Consider the following 17703-nt stretch of genomic DNA (forward strand, 5'->3'; position numbering starts at 1 on the left):
CATGCACGACACCTGATAGGGTGGTGCAAGTTCAGGCAGATTACGATGAGAGAGCGATACACATCGCGGGCGTCACCAGCATCCTCGCGCACAATCTGTCACGAGGAAGGGTGTCGGGACCAGCAGAATGGTCCCTTGCTCCGCAGGGCGCTCAGACGATCTTCAAGGGGATGTACCACCCTCGAAAGATCTGTTCGCATCTCATCGCAATCATCCACTGCCGGTGTACTGCTCAAGGGTCGCGGACCCCAAGCATTCACCGTGGACGCTCTGTCCATAGACTGGGGAGGATGACAGCTTATGCAGTCCCTCCGATCTCACTACTCATGAGGGTGGTGGCCAAGATCGGGTGGGAAGACTGCATTGTCATTCTGCTAGCGGCAAGGCCGCTGGCACTCCCCGAGGTACCAGATCTACTCCGGATGCCCGGAGCGGAGGTACCCAGTCTATCACTAGAACACCTGCAGTTAGCTGCATGGCCCTTACCAGGGAACACGCAGCGGAGGGATACTTTTCATCAGAAGCTGTTTTTCTCATCGCCGGGGCTAGACGGAAGTCTACCCTCCGTACGTATAACCAGAGTCTGGCTCCATACTACGCTTGGTGCAATGAGACAAATAGCTCTCCCTTCAGAGCCTCTGTGCTGCTAATTCCGGAGTTTCTGACAGAAAAGTTCCAAGCAAGACTTCAGCGGGCCACTGGGGCCAGCTATAAGTCAGCTGTCCTCTCCATTCACCGAGGTTTCGAGACGGGTCGACTATCATAGCCGATGGTTACCTTATTAGTCTACGCCTCGACGGTATGTTCAACGAGTGTCTACCAAAAAGGAAAGTGATCCTCCTAAGGGATCCCAACACAGTCTTAGATTACTTTAAGGGTCACCCTTTTGACCTTCCGTCAAAAGCGACGCTTAAATACGTAACTCTCAAGATGGCTTTCCGGTTTGGCGTTGGCTTCGGGGCGGCGGTGCTGAGTTGCACACGGTCTCGAGGTTAGCTTCCGTGTTCACAAACACTGGAGCGACACTGTTTCGGCGCTCTGTTCTCGTGACTACGAACGGGCGCGGTGCATACCGACATTCGTCCCCTCTCCAATCCCCAGGGTTGGGCAAGGTTCGCTGAAGCCAAAGATAGGCTGGGGTGTCCGATAAGGCGCTGCAGCACTATTTCTTCCGAACACAAGCCTTGCGAGGACTCACGACCGCATTCATCACCCTTACAGAGCCTTTCGGTCCAGCCGCTGTCGCAATGGCTGGTCCAGGTGTTGGTGGGGTCCGGGGGCTCGCGAAGGTTTCGCGTCCCACGACCCACTCGACACGAGCTATCTCATCATCTTGGGTATACCGTTCGGTTGTCCCTTGAGGAGATCTAGCAGGCGGTGTCCCGGAAGCCACCTTCGCCCTTCTCTACGATACTTCCGTTTACGTTAGTAATCAGAGGCGGGCGGAGGTTTACCGGGACATTGTTCGGCGATCATAATACGGTGGTGTACGGGTACCAGGTTTTCAGACTATACAGAATACTCAGCATGGTAAGAACCAGTGTCGCTATTCTTAACCACCAAACTTATTAAGTAAGGAGGTTTATGTCTGTGATCGCGTGGTCTTTTTGTTTCCCGACCGTTGGGGAAAATATTTTCTGACCTCGCGAAAACCATCGTTACCGCTCCCGATCCCTGATCAGATGCTGACCAATCTTGTACCTCCATCCGTCGGTTACTTGCTAGATCGATCTTTCAGATGTTGATGCAAGAAGTATCTTAATCAACATCGGAACGGTAAGATCGACCGGTGTACTGAGTCTAGTCCCAAACAGAAATGTTTGGTAGACTCATAACCGTGCGATCTTACCTTTCCGATGTTGATTATCCCGACCCCGCCACCCCTACAAGTTTGGTCCGGTAGGGGATCCCAAGTCGGATAAGGGACGATCATATGGTGTGACGTCACCTTTTGGGTGAGTCCACCGGGGATCGGGGTTTTGTTATTTATTCATTTATGTGGGACAAAATGACTATTGGTTTTTCCGCATCTCGGGATCGATGCAAGAAGTATCTTAATCAACATCGGAAAGGTAAGATCGCACCGGTTATGAGTCTACCAAACATAACTATGATGATTAGCAATTGAGTGATGTTAATATTATGTACATTGTAACTCTGATCAAGATGAGTAGTTATCAGCCCGGTTATCAGGGCGTTATATTAGTATCAATTATATTTTATTAACTTGAGTTTTATAAATTTATCAAGGTTCAAGGTCATGTCATGGATAAATGAAAGCACCCAGGGCACTATTGACATTTGAATATTAGTATGCAAATGTATTGTAGGCCAATCGTTGTTGCATAGTCAAATGTATATTCATGAATTACAGATACTAGTACTAAGTTGAAATTTTTTTTTTTGATTTGTCAATCCATACTGGATCCTCACTGTCGTTTTAAAAAGCAAACTAATAACAGTACATACAGTGTAGTTGAAAATAGATTTGTAAGGCTATATATTAAAAAATCCTTTGTCTCAAAGCTCTTCAGCTTCTGAAAACCTAATGCGGAATGTTTTTTTTTTAATTTTTGCTTGTCAAGGTGACTGTTACATTTTACACTGCAGGAGACACCATTTCTGAAGGTGAAATTACATTCAAATGGATTAAAAAATAAGGTTATTTTGAGAAAACAAACCTAGATACTAATTTATCAATACCGTATTCCCTTAATTAAATGTCCCGGGGCGTTGTATTTTCCAAAAGGGGGCGTTTATTAGAGAACAATAATTCCTGTTAAAAATCATTAGGTAAGCTTAAAACTCGAAACTATGAACTTAGGATCAATGACTTCCGGTTCACTTCTTGGTTTACAATCAGACTCTGATGGCTACTCAGTCGCGGCCATTGAAAAATGAAAATGTTATGAGATTTTAGGCAATGTTTTCATGAACCTTTCAGGTGAAATTCATAGTATTGCAGTCAAAAACATGCAAAATTGGGCCCTTTGTTTTGAGGGGGGGCGTTAGTTTGAGGGTTATTCATCACAAAAACAGCTGGGGGCGTTTATTTGAAGGGGAGCGACTTCAAGGAATTCTCTATTTTTTTTAAATATGAAAAAATACATGAAACACTTGCAGATTCTTTAAAATTATCCATCATAATTAGTCAGTTGCCCTAATCTTTTTCCTATCCATGTAGGACTAATCCTACTCCTTAATCCTAAATCCTAATCTTTTGAGGTTGTTATAGTATTTTCTTTTAAGACTTAATTGTCTTGCCAAATGTGTTTTTTTTTTCAAGCTGCATTTTTTTAAATTAAAATTTCAAGTCCTGGTTCAAGAAAATAACAGGACCAGGAGTCGCTTTTCCAAATGTTTGGCTCCTGGTTCAGACCGACTTATTTCCAGGCCTGATTTCAAGACACAATTTACAAACAATACAAGAATACCTGGAGCTCTCACAGCTTTTATCTTACACTACTATTTCACTAAATTGAATGTATTTTGTGTTATTATTTTTCAGGTAATCATTGATCGCCTGTCTGTATGTGGAGCATTGATGATAATTACTTTCAAGCCCAGACATACCTGAATTCATGTCTCATCTTAATGTCACAAGGTAAATTAATAAGGCACTATATTGTGAAGCTGTCACAGGAAGATATTTTACAATGTTTTACATTCTCATTATCTATAGAGATGTTGGAGAGGGGTTGTCTGATTTTAGTACATACTGTTTTATTCTTTTCGAAAACCATCACGTAAGTCTTAAGGAATGAAATCAAAACTCGACCGGCGGTTCCGCCTGGTTCCGTCCGGTTCCCATTGTTCAGAACAATAGCAACCGGACGGAACCGGCGGTTAACTGCTGGTCGAGTTTTGATTTCATCCCTAAACATTTTATTTTAATACAGGTTTCGAGTTTTAACAATTATTCCAGCCATTTCATTCATTCATTTCATCAACTACGGAGCAGGCGACTACAAAGTTTCATAAAGCACCACACACAAGTCCACGATGCATAGCTAGTGAAGCAATATATAGCATCTGCTTGTAAATTGTTGTTGGTATTCCCCATCAGCTTCTGTATATAAGTCACATAACTTAGTTTAGTTAGAGGCAAATATATACATGTGTATTGCCGTAGCCCATAAACTAGGCTGGGAAATAACTTTTGTAAAAAAATATATCCCCTGGTTTACAGGGAACCAGGTGCTATTTTGAAAGCATATAATTACTGATTTTCGACATTGTTATGATAAATGCCAGATGAACAGGCAGAGAATGCAAGAAAGAACCTAAATTCTATGAACAAAATGCACAATTCTGATTAATAGTCAAAATGACCATTAGGGCCAGGGGCCAGTTTGAACAAAATTGGTGGCCCCTGGTCACAGGTATTTATTTAGTTGAGAACCAGGGGCCTTTTGGGGCTTTACAGGAGCCAAATGGCCCCTGGCCCCACTTATTTCCAAGCCTGATCATATAACATTGCATGCTCTTGGCGGTGGTACACTGCCCTGCAGCCACTAAACAAAACATACCTTTCTGGTTTTTTTCTGGAGTTTTTCCTCCATTCTGGCTGGCTTTCACAAGTTTCTTGCTTTCTTGCCCTATTATAATTTTCTTGTCTTGTGTTATGTATATTTAGTGTAATCCTTTTCTAATCAATTTACTGACTTATTGATTGCAGGAAATCATGGAGCAAGAAGCTGGTAGTCTATGTACATCACCAAAGTCAAGAACATCCCCTAGAGCATTAAGGCGGTCTCCCAGAAAAGATGCTTCAAAACAGACAACTAATTCCTCCTGTGGAGAGAAACGTACAAGAAGAGCCATTCTAGGGGCCACTACCTCGCCTTCAAAACATGATGATAGTGATGCACATAGGGCTGTTGAGAATGGTGTGCCACATGATGCGGATGACAGGTGTAATGGTAAAGATGTTGAACCACAATCAAACTCCGAAAAGGATAAAGCTGTTGATGCAAGTGATCAAACAAATAGATGCAGTGCACTGTCCAATGAAACAACTCCAGTAAGGAAAGATGTTAAACCACAATCGGACTCAGAGGTGGATAAAGCGGTTGATACAATTGATCATTCAAATAGAGACAGTACATTTTCCAATGAAACAACTCCAGTAAGATTAAGAACTTGTAAATTATGCTTGTCGCAAGAAGTGTCTGAAAATGGAGAAGACGCTAGTGATTTGAATGATTCAACAGACCGGTTCCAGTGTGACAAGTGCCACAAGGAATATTCATCTGAAAGTGCCATCCATCAGGAAGCAGTCTCAAAGGTATCCTGTAAAAATGTGGAAAGATGTCCAATGTGTAACATGGTTTTTGAATCAGCAGAGTTACTAGATGACCATCTGCTGTCTCCTGAAAGTTGTAGAAAAAATGTGGAAAAGTCACCATGTGATGGAATCTCTGCCAAAGATGATGAAGTGTCAGAAGAAAATTTGATAAAGCTAGATATACAAAGTGATGCTGCTGTTGAAGATGAAGAATTACCAACTGATGATGCTGTTGCTGATAAAGAATTACCAACTGATGTTACTGATAAAGAATTACCAACAGGCACAGGTGATGATATAACATCAACTGCTGCTGTTGATGATACCGAATTACCGACTGCTGCTGTCATTGATAAAGACGTACCAACTGCATCTGATGCTGATAAAGAATCAACAACTGCTGTTGCTGATGAAAAATTACCAACTGATGCTGCTGTTGATGATAATAAGTCACCAAGTGCTGCTGCTGTTGATGATGATGGAGAGCAAGTCACAAGAGACAATAACAATGACGGTTGTGTGAAAATGTCGATCCACAAGGATCAGGAGCTGACCTTAGATGGCTCTGTTGTAGATGAGACAGAAGACAGTGATAAAGAATTGCAACAGCTTGCTCAAGACTTAGAGGAGTGTGACTCAAAAGAACAAGAGTCATCACCAATGGATGAAGATACTGTTATAGAAGATGAGCAAGAAGAATCAACAAAGTTGGATGAGAAAGGACAAGACGGTCATGTGAAAATGTCGATCCACAAGGATCAGGAGCTGACCTTAGATGGCTCTGTGGTAGATGAGATGGAGGACAGTGATAAAGAATTGCAACAGCTTGCTCAAGACTTAGAGGAATGTGACTCAAAAGAACAAGAGTCCTCACAAATGGACGAAGATACTGTTATAGAAGATGAGCAAGAAGAATCAACAGAGTTGGATGAGAAAGACAGGGGTGAGGTTGATGAAAAGGCAGAGGAAGTGGGAGAAACCGATTTTGTTGAGGAGATGGACATAGTGTCTTCACCTAAACATGAAGAGGATGTTAGTGATAAGTTGCTTGTACCAGAAGAGAACGAGGAGTCTGTGTCTTCACCAAAGAACAATGACGATGATGAAAAAGATGTTGATCATGAATTGGTGGAGGATGTCAAAGTTGTTGTGGAGCAAGTGTTTGAAACCAAGGATTGTGAGAGCACAGCAGAGAAGTCACCTGAAATCATGTGCAATGAGATAGTAGAGGAACCTGAATTAGCTGACGGTTCTGAACATCTTGTAGAGGAGAGTGAAGAGATTCCAGTACCGGTAGCTGCCATACCGGCAACGGCAACAATGGTGCTAACAAACGATGAAGAGTCCAAAGATAAATTGGATGATCCAACACCCAAAACAGATAGTGATGTTGCAAAGCCTACAACACCGCAACCTAATGCTTGTCAAAAACCTTCTGATAGTAAGAAAGGTGAAATCATTGAAATACTTGACTCTGACAGTGATCAGGGTACCTCAGAAAAGAAAGACCCATCTGCAAAAGTTGATCCCAAAGGAGAAGAGACGAAAGAGACAACAAAATCAGATCCAACACCCGATGAAGGATCGGAAAGTGACAGCAAATCCGGTGATGATGCTTCAAAGCCTGACTCTGTGAAGAAGAGGAGGTTTACAACAGGGAATGAAACTTTAGACCAAGATGTTGTCGAGATCCTACAAGATGCAACACAGACAGGGGTAAGAGTTACTAGAAGCATGAGAAACAAGAAGCAACAAGTAGGTAAAACTGAGACGACAGAAGCTGCACCGAAAACGGCCAGTGATGAAAAGTCTCCGTCGGACGCTCAAGCCATCACCTGTAAACTTGTAACATCTGCATCCGGCTCATCAGACAATAAACAAGGGACTGTGTCAAATAAAAATGGTTCACTTACGCTTCAAGTTCCAGTTTCTTCAGCTCAAAGTGGTGCTAAATTTATCATAACCATTCCAGAAAATAACAGCAGTCAAACCCCAGCTGGCAAGTACTTAATCACTGTCCCACCAGCGAATCCTGCGACCGGAGAGACGTCTCCCGTAAAGGCGATTCGACTGAAATCCTCCCCGGCAAGCACTAATTCGGTTACATCACCCCAACGAGATAGAACTATGAATACAATTGCAAGTACCAATGTAGCTAGCATGAACACAAGCAGTGAAGCTACATCATCAGACATGTCGAAGTTGCCAGGTCAGATGGATAAATTGTCAGATTTTGAAAGTGACGCGCAACAGAGGATGCAACTTAGGAAAACTGTCTTGGTTGCGAAACAGACTCAGAAAGTTTATGTCAAAGAACTGGAAGAAATAGACAAAGTGATATTTGAATGTCCGAAATGTCAAGTTGGGTTTCCACACATGTTACTAGTTCAGTTGCACATGGAAGACTGCTGTCATCATCCACCTACACAAACACCATCTCTTCATATGAGAATCCCAACGGAAATCTTGTTGAAATTCTTTGAGAAAGTACCGCATCCAAACCGGCAAAATTACAAATGTCTATGCTGCCAGGAGATTCTTACATATAGAAGATACAGATTGGGGAAGTACTATCCATTATTAGCCACTCATTTTTCTAAGCACACATCTCCTGCTGTGAGGGTGGTCAATTATACCGAACATTCCCAGACTAAAGAACTTGCTGATGTATTGACTGTTCATAGCAAAAAGGCAATTGAATGGGTCGATCACATGGTACCACCGTTCACTCTAAGTAACCAACCAATTTCACATCCAGTGGGAACTTTAGACACTTACTTGTGTACAAGTAATAAGCTTCATCAGGAATCTCTCCTGCTGCTAGAGTATGATTCTGATGAACTTGAAGAGGAAATGTACCTAGAGAGAAAACAGAAGGAGAAGAAGAAGAAAAGAGGTAGGCGTGCTAAAAATGAAACTGGTGCTTATGTGTGCAATTGGAAGTTGGCTATTGTAAAGGAGGAAACCAACGTAGTGGAAGTTACCGGTTGGAACTCCAAAATCGGCTTTCCCGATATCCACAGATCTGGGTCTTTGAAGCATAGCATAGTACACAGTCCTTCAAAAGCTCTTTCTGATGAAAGAAAGAAAGGGGCTAACCAAAAACCTGGTAGTAAGAAAAAGAAAGATAAGTCAAAGAAAGATGTTTCAAAACAGTTGTTTGTTGACAATATCAATAGGAGAAGAAGTCCAAGGAAAGAAGGTGTTGATGTGTTTTTATCCTTACCACAGAAGAAATCAAGAGGACTACATTTCGCAACACCAAGCAAACGTTCTGGTAGCGATGATGACATAATTCTGTTGTCATCGGAGGAAGATTCTCAACAGGGTGTTCAATCCAAAGAAATAGAAAGTGCTGGTCAGAATGCGGGAAAATCAAAACCAGTTAGAGGTACTCTATCAAATCAAGGAAGTGTGGATGACGATAGTAGTCGAAGTAGTTTCCCGTCAGTGTCAGAAGGTGCTGCCAAGAGCCAAGATGGTTTGGAATTGAATAAATCAGCAGCAGATAAGGAAGATGAGGACAGACCTCCATCAAGAAGTTCTATCATTTGTTTGTCGGATTCAAATGATGAGGCTGAAAGTCCGAAGAAGAAAGATGAAGAGGTTACAAAGCCCAACACTCAACAAACCAGTACTAAAAGTCTTAAGCAGAAAACTGTTCAACCTAATGCTGCACAAGATAACAATAAACAGAAAACAACTGATATCACCAATGCTGCCAAGCTTAAACCAGATGAAAAAGTGGAGGAGGTGAAGAAGAGGAAAGTTCCGGAGCCAGAAGTAGATGAAGAGATCCTTTTACTCAGTGATGTTGAAGAAGAAGAAGAGGAAGATGATGCGGATTTGGATAGTGAGGATTACGACCCGATATTATTGGACAAACATCAGGTGAAGACATACTTCCAGATGACAAGGGAAGAACAAGGTATAACCATCTATGAGTGCTCTCTTGGAGGGTGCTCAAGTTGTGATTGTGTCGCAGAATCGGACTTGTTTGAACATCTTAGGCAGCATATACACGTGGAAAGAGTACACCCGCAAAAACGCTCAAAGACGATTTTGTTCAAGGGCAAAGTGGTTCCGCAGTATCTGAAATTGACCAGGCATCAGATCTGGGCTCATTTCAGCAATGTCACTGTGAAGGAGGATATGGAAATATGTGATGAGTACATGCAACAATATAAGCAGTGTCGTTGGGCAAGTTGTTTACAGAGAGTGTGGACAAAGTATGGACGGCTATCGCATCATCTACGTTCCCATCTCCGCTTCACCCAAATTGATGATAAAAGATATCATAAGATGCGTGAACTAAGACAGATATCAGATACTAGTAAGAACTTTCAAGCTGTCCTACAAAACATCCCCGTCAGACCGAAACCATGTGTAAGACCGAAAGTACTAGATGGGGAGGAAGTTGTGTGTTTACCGGAGGATGTGATTCTAAGCCGATACAAATATGGGAAGTCTCCTTCCAAAAATGTGAGAGGAATATTCAGTTGTCTTTGCTGCAGCTATTCTCACCACCTCGATGCCAATGCCAGCGCCGTGACCACTGTGAAAATCCTGGCGTGTCACCTAAAGCAACATCTACCTCCTAATCTAGTGAGTTATTCGTGTCTTATCACACCAAAAGCCATGAAGGCTAGCCTGCAACCAGATGCTTATGCAACCAAGATCAACACGCATCTTCCAAGTTTTTGCCAAGATGTGGACAGCATCAAGGATCTTCCAGAAGGCATGATAGCATCATGTTACGACAAGCTGAGGATGAAAGTCGTTGAGCTAGCCGTCGTTGGAGCTGAGGCTCCTATTCTGAACAAAGATGGGTTGCTGTATAGATGTCTATACTCAGGTTGTCATATTGGTGTTGTTGGGGAACAGAAGATGGCTCTTCTAAAGCATATCAAAGATCACAAACCAAACCTTGGTGTTAGAGATGTAACAAATAAAGGTAGGAAATGTGCACATTTCTAATCAAGTCAAAATCAAAAATCAAAATAATTATAGCTGTGTGACCTGATTTGACAGCCTCCCTCCTCCCCCATATGTTACATCATCAAAAAACAGATTTCGATATCTAAAGAAAGATCATTTAATTCTCATTACCCAATTTTATGCCCGAAATATGTTTAGTTTCGATGGTGTGAACAAAAATGTAGGAGAGTGGTAACCGAACTCGGAAGAATATTTCATGGTGCATTGTTCTACACATTTTTGCTTGTAATATCAAAACCACTGGAGCAACAGATAACTCACAATTTGGAAACAGATTTGTTTAAAGGGGCATGGTCTGATTTTTTCATCTTATTTATCTATTATCTATCTTACATTGAGGCCTACCATTAAAACAATATGTTTCCAAGTTTGAGTTGTATTGCTCCAGCAGTTATGATATGAGAAGCAAAAATGGTGTACATACATGTATAACAATGCCCCATACTTCCAATTGTGGTTACCACAACGTTTTTGTTTACACAATCTAAACGAGACATATCTTGGCCGTTAAAGTAATGAGAAAAATATGAGCTTTCTTCTGATACCAAAATTTTGATGAAGAAAAATGGGGGAAGAGGGTGTCGATGGGGTCACACTCCTTTAATCGCAGGCCTCAATGTAAGATAGAATAACACAATATGAAACTAGAAGTTCTGTGGTCCTACAACCACATGAACAGTGCTGTAAGTCCTGCGACCACATAGTCGTTTTGACTTTTGACCCTAGAGATAGAACGCAAATTTGCTCATTATCACAGATTGCATTAGTTGCTGTTGTTTACCTGGATTGCTAACAGCAGGTGCCGATTTCAAGCCTTGATGTTAACTGTTTCCACAGCACCAAATGCAGTCAGGAGCCTGATATGCAAGCACATTTGTGACACGATCTGGTCCATGGGGGCCAAAGGCGGCAAATTTGAAACTGAGATAAATGTAAAAATATGGAGTAAAAAACAATGAAATACATAAGAAAATAGACATCAAAAATCTTCACAACTTTAGAACCAAGTATGCAAGACCTTTGGTATTTTCAGTAAATGATAGCCTATTGTATGTGTAATGTAATAATTACAGTAACTCAATTTTCAAAAATGCCTCCTTTGGCCCCCATGGACCAGATCGTGTCACATTTACATGGGGAGGGGTGTCATGAATGTACTGGGGGGGGTCATAGAATTTTTATGCCCAAAAGAGGGGGTCATAACTTTTTTACACCAAAAATAGGGGGTTATAAAATTTTTAAGGGCTGGTGACTCGAAATATGTGCATTCTAATAACTTACAATCAAAATCTGTGCGCAATCTTTGGTTATATAATGCAAACGTTTCCCACGCTCTGTACAAGTTCTTTTACAATTTAAAAAAATTGGCGCGCTCCAAACTATTTCTTTTCACTTACAATCAAAAGTTTTTACACGCTTCGTGCCTCACTTCCAACAACGGATTGAGTCTGTGTGGGCGGAATGGGGTCATGAAAATTTTCAGCCCGAGATAGGGGAGTTATAATTTTTTTTTAGCCCACGATAAGCGGTGGCATCATAAAAAATTGACTCTGGTCACCGACATATTCATGACCAAAGAAAATGACATCCCCCTAAATTGTAATTAAGTCCAAAAAAGGGTTTGTCTCAGAAACATTTGGTCAGAAAGCTATGCAGTTTGTTTGTTTTTATTTTGAAAATAAACTGCGCGCTATGCTGGATTTCTTTTGTTATTGCACTTTTGGCCACTTTTTTCTTTGGTGTTTTTTTTTCCATTTTTTTTTTTTTTTTTGACAAATAAAAAAAAGGTGATCACATAGGGCTATGCTGCAAATCCAATTTCACATATCTATAATGCGCGCAGATCTCTCAGACAACCCTTTTTTGTGCCTAATACATTTAACAGCATTTAATAAATTAATTCTTAATTCTCTTTTTACATATTTAATAGGTGGTCCTGCTCAGCAACATCACATAGACCCAAGTACTGGACCAAGTCAATGCATTGCTGACGATTCATCTAACAGAAAAAGAAAAACGTTGTCCAGCGAGGAGACCAATCTAGAAGCCGACGGAGCACTTTCAAAACAGAGAAAGTTATCTGGTGATACATCCAATGTGCATCAAGATGATGCGGACGATGCGTCAAGTGATGGGGATATCATAGAACTAATTGAGGATTCATCTCAGGAAGAATCAAGCCAAGTGTGCTCTGAAAGTCAGCATCCTGAGATTGCCTCTCAAGAAGAGGATAGCCAAGAGAGCATAACAGGTGTATCAGTGACAGGTGATGATAATGGTGCTCCACCAACTGGTACTGATTTGCCTGAATGGACTACTACGAACAGAGGAGTCAGCAATGCTGTGACAGGAATCGAACCCTCGAGAGATAATCCTTCTAGGAATATGGATGAGTTGCGCCACAACCCCAATGATGTGATTGTGTGCAGCATGCCCGATGTTGAAGCTTACTTTTGTGAGCATATTGTGAAGTACTCGTCTATTGTGTCGCCATTGTCGGACAAGGTCACTTTTGGAAAGCCATCTTATTCGTGTCCTGAATGTGGAGTAACAGGGTTGAGAGGTGTGGCGTTAAAACAGCATTTAGAAAATCATATTGGTAAGACTATTAAATGGAAATCGCTCATAAAGAATCCCTCCGATTTAGATTCGGGGATAGAACAAGACTTGTCTCCACTCAAATTGAGACCAGTGTCAAAGTTGAAAAGATCACCGTCAAGTAGGGTCATCATGCCACACAGAACGAAACCTAGTCGTAGAAAATGGGAGGGAAGAAAAAATCTTCGCCACAACTCCAAGCACCAGGTTAGGCTAGTCGGGCAAGGGGTTCGAAGAGCGAAGCAAAATTTCACTCGGTTTTGAGTCGAATTTTAACCAGAGAGAGGAATATACGGTGGGGCAAATTTACAAGAAGTCCTGTTAAGAGACTATCCCCACTTGATGGATCAAGAACATTGGGAAGGAATATGCATTACGGAAATACACCTATTAGAAATCTTGAACATGACCTTTTCTCTCAGGTCAAACAAGGTCATCAGTCTTCCAGTACCAAAGATGCTGAAATTGGCAAGCAATCCCAAGCTGCTTTGGGAGAGAAACAAGTCCCTCCAAAGCAGCCGAGCGGCGAAAGCTGCGATTCCAAATCCGATGCTTCCCAAACTGCTGAAGTGATTGATCTGGTCGACGAAACAGCGTCGGACATCATGAGCGTAGGTAGTGATGACATGGAGACAAGTAAAATGATGCAAAAAGGACAATCAAATGTGGACAGTGACGATGGATCACAAGGAGATGATTTATTCTTGACCATAGAAGATATCTTGAAGGAACATTTCACCAAAGAAGAAAAGCAACGGTCGCGAAAAGGTCCTGATGGCAACAACATAAATTTTGTCGTTGTCCAGTATAAGTGCAGACGTTGCAGTTTCACCACTCTAACTGTGCTAGATGTCCCTGAACATGTAGCGTTGCACATCAAGCATAAAGTCATTCTGAAGATTAAGATGGATAAATGATAATTTATCTATGAAGCACTGCCCTAGTATAGCCAAATACCTTAAAAACAAATGTTGTTATTCTTTATACTACCTTTGTCATTTCTGCATATGTTTGAAGAAAAGTTTATTGCAATTATTTGAAATATCTACCCATTTTGTACCCGATGATGTTTTTAAAGTGATGTCTCTTTACATGTATGTTGTTGACAGAAACATCAGTAAATAGACTAAGCTAAACTTAAACTGTTGAACAAATTTGCCCTTGGCTTTCCTAAAAATGCTCAAAAGGGCTAACCACAGTTGGTTGACAGGCCGGTGGCTGCCTATTGAGAACCAAAAATAATTGCGAATATCAAGAAGTTCTAAATCATGTTAAAATATAAAAAATGAAGTATTCAAATTGAATAAGAATTCTATTTTACTATTTGATTTGGGTGCAAGGGATATGATTTGACAGTTTATCTAGCTGCAACATATCGATATATATATTAGCCACTCAATATCGATAAATCAATTTTCCTACCAATTTTCCTCATATCTTCTACATTCGTTCATACATGATAACCATCATTTGTTGCTGGCATGGAAAGGCTTTCTCCTTGGAACCTCAGTAGTACGATATCATCATGTGGTGGGATCAAGCAAAATCAGTCTGAAGTCAGGCATATTCAATTTTCAGTTTTTATACATGATTGTATAAAGCATTTGCAAAGCTATACTTTGCAGAAAACCCTGTTGAAATCAAACATTTAGTTCCAAAGATATGAACAGTTGAAGTGTTTCCAAAATAATATGCAGCAAAAGAAACTATAGTCTTTGTTTTGTTATATCTGAAAATCAATATATCCAACTTCCGACTGATTTTGCTTGATCACATCACATATAACCTAGGACAATTGCTCAATTTCAGTCTATTTTTCAATACTTTTTTTCATTTATTAGCCACTTGGATATATCGAAAGTGATATCTGCGATATCAATATTATTATAAGGATAGTCGATTTATTGATTATTATCATGAAGCTCCATGATTATTATCAATATATCAACAGTCCTTACAGCAATCTGTACAATGTCAAGTGATCCAAAAATGAATGCATGTCTATAAATGTAAAGCAAATCAGTTTGTTTATTTCCCTGACCAATTAAGGAAATTGGCAGTTATTACCGATTTAGTAAAGATGTATTGTATTCTGTGTCATTTTTAATGTTCAGTTAAACTGACACAAAAAGTATGTTTATTTATTTTCTTATTATTTTGTTTGTGCAAAGTCTTGCATTATTTTGTTTAAATTTACATAATTTGATGTTATGTACAAGAAGTGGTTTTGATTTTCAGTTGTGACAAAAACATTGTTGTGAATGAATGGATTTATAAATACAGATGAGAATTTAAAACTGGTTAACAGCAATCACACACAAGGGTAAAAATAACCAAACTGGTTTTCCTACCGGTTACCCTGCAATAGCTCCCTGTTAGCCTCGTGTGTAACCTGACCTGGAGCTGCTTTTAACAAGAACTTTCTCGGGCAAAGGGTCTCTGTATCTCTTATTGGCCTGGCAGAAAACATGCAGTCAGTATTTTAACTCTTGTTTGGTTGCAAGTTTATTACTTCCAGTTTCACACAAAATCTACCTCATTTGGGCTTCACATACGTAGAGACCGCATCACACTCTGCTGTTTTTACCCTTGACACAGGGACTATGAACTTCCTAATTCTTAACTACAGTTCATTTGGCTTCCACGATCGCGACAGAAGTGTCCGTGTGTGATGCACGCACGAACAAAGGTGGTGTATCTGTAGGGCACAGTCACTTCACACATCATTGTGAGCTACAGATGCACCACCTTTGATGGCACTTGTATAACACATCGACGCTCCCGTCTCGTGGAAGTCAAATGGACTATTTGCTGTAGAAGTGATGTAACAGGATTAACTACCATAGCAATAGTTTAAAACAATTTTTGAATAGATTGCCCTGCACTATTACTTATCGGGTTGAACTCATCACATGTGTATGTCTGCAATAGATTGAATACAATGCCCCTCTTTTCAAAGATACTAAACTTACAGTGCGAGCATGATATGAATATTTTATAGAATTACGATCCAGGTCTTTATCCCTGTTCGATGACATCTATGGTTCAATACAGAGAGGTACCTTATGAAACTACCGGTAGTGCAGTGTGATATATTCAAAAATTGTTTTAACCTATTGTTATTGTTATAGTTAATCCTCTTACATCATCACTTCTAGGGCGAATAGAAACACTGTTCCCAAAGAAAAAATGACATTGCCAATATGTCTTGAAGTAGAGGATTATTAGTCAGTCGACCTACATGTTATTACATCTACAGTATTACACTTCTGATGATGGGAATGATTTCTCTGAAATATCTGGATCAAAAATACAAATGATGTTGTCATCAGTTTTCAATTCTCATTTGATTGTTTCTATTACATTATTTTATTGGACATATCTGTGTAAGTTATTATTGTTCTGTTAGAGATCTGGCAAATACCAGTGCTTGAAAAATGTATTTACATTTGTTTTATTTATATTCTAAATTTGAAACTTTTATCGTCGGATACAGTTGTTCTGTATTTTGATGGTAGTGTTTGTAGTTGGGACCTAAGACCAAGAGATTTATGTAAAGATTTGATTCAGAAATCCATGGACATGGATAGTCTACAACTAAAATATGTATACTTTGTTTTACCTCAAGTTTGGCACTGACTAAGCAGCATATTTTGCTGGTCGCAATATCGAATATACGCTTAATATTTTAATTCCACCGGGCATATACAGACACATACAAGGGCGTTTTGTCGACACGCTTGCTGCACGATCGTGTGAAGGCATTGACGTCACTACCAAACTCAAGGTATGACAAAGTTTAGGTACATGTATATGACTCGAGTCTCAGCGCATAGCCAAGTGAAATCGACTGATTGGCTGTGTTGGGTTTGATCATTCAAGCAACACTAAAATAAAATCAGTCATTTGCATTCTGTATTTTTGTTGAGAATATGTTGAAAAAGTTGTTTAAATTTTCTTATTTATTTTAAGATGAATTTTGAATTTCTGTTTCATTCATGAGCATTGTATTGGAGTGGATGCTGGTAGCCAGTGGAATACATATTATGCTATTTCAGGATGTCAGCTGCAGCGTAAATGTAGTAATATTATGCAAAGTGACCCTCGTCTGAAATAATAAAAATAAATTGCGCAACAATGAATTCACATTTTGAGGATCACACAAGTTCTTTTTTTTTTTAAAATGCAATTTTGTTTTCATATACGCCAATGCATTCAATAACCTAAACATGTGCCAAATTCTTGCATTCAATGCAAATTCCCTGTAATACTTAATATCATAGTACAGTAGTCGCCATTTCAAAAGTAAAACAACTCGCTTCATATAATCTGTATAGTGAAACTTGTTAACACAAAGTTGCTTGGGCTGATGATTTGTTTTAAATGTATAATTATAAACATAATAAACTTGGGACTATACCGTAAAACCTTGATAGTTAGCATATGTGCTTACTATTGAGCGCTTTCGAAATTGACCAAAGTCCGGCACTTACCAACAGAGCTAATGGTGTTGAGACACACATTTGCCGGTTTACTTGTTCGTATATAACTATGTGTATCGATGATTTGCTCAAAACCCTTTACACTTTTGTGGATGGTGCTCTTCATGTTTGCATGTTTTAAAAGTGCTCGATAGTAAGCACATAACTATCACACAAAAGTTGCTTGGGCCGATAATTTGTTAATGTATCAAAGTTTTTTGTTAACAGCTACATTGTAGAGTTTGTGTTAATATGTATCAATTTGAAATAGGTGAGACATGGGATTGATAGATAGCGTACTACACACAGGTGGTACCTATGCTGTGTGCGCTTCATGTA

At 40.0% G+C, this 17703-nt stretch overlaps 1 protein-coding gene across 1 annotated transcript in view; it reads left to right on the plus strand.

Annotated features, from left to right (window-relative positions):
• Nucleotides 1–17056, plus strand: part of LOC140172480 (uncharacterized) — a 33055-nt gene extending 15999 nt beyond the window's left edge. Inside the window, exons 2-4 of the mRNA XM_072195627.1 lie at nucleotides 3509–3604; nucleotides 4679–10241; nucleotides 12216–17056. Coding sequence (XP_072051728.1) covers nucleotides 4685–10241; nucleotides 12216–13147 — 6489 coding nt within the window. The 5' untranslated portion in view covers nucleotides 3509–3604; nucleotides 4679–4684 and the 3' untranslated portion in view covers nucleotides 13148–17056. The remainder of the gene's footprint in view (nucleotides 1–3508; nucleotides 3605–4678; nucleotides 10242–12215) is intronic.
• The last annotated feature ends 647 nt before the right edge of the window (nucleotides 17057–17703 follow it).

The sequence above is a fragment of the Amphiura filiformis genome, chromosome 16 (assembly GCF_039555335.1).
Source record: "Amphiura filiformis chromosome 16, Afil_fr2py, whole genome shotgun sequence".
NCBI lineage: Eukaryota > Metazoa > Echinodermata > Ophiuroidea > Amphilepidida > Amphiuridae > Amphiura > Amphiura filiformis.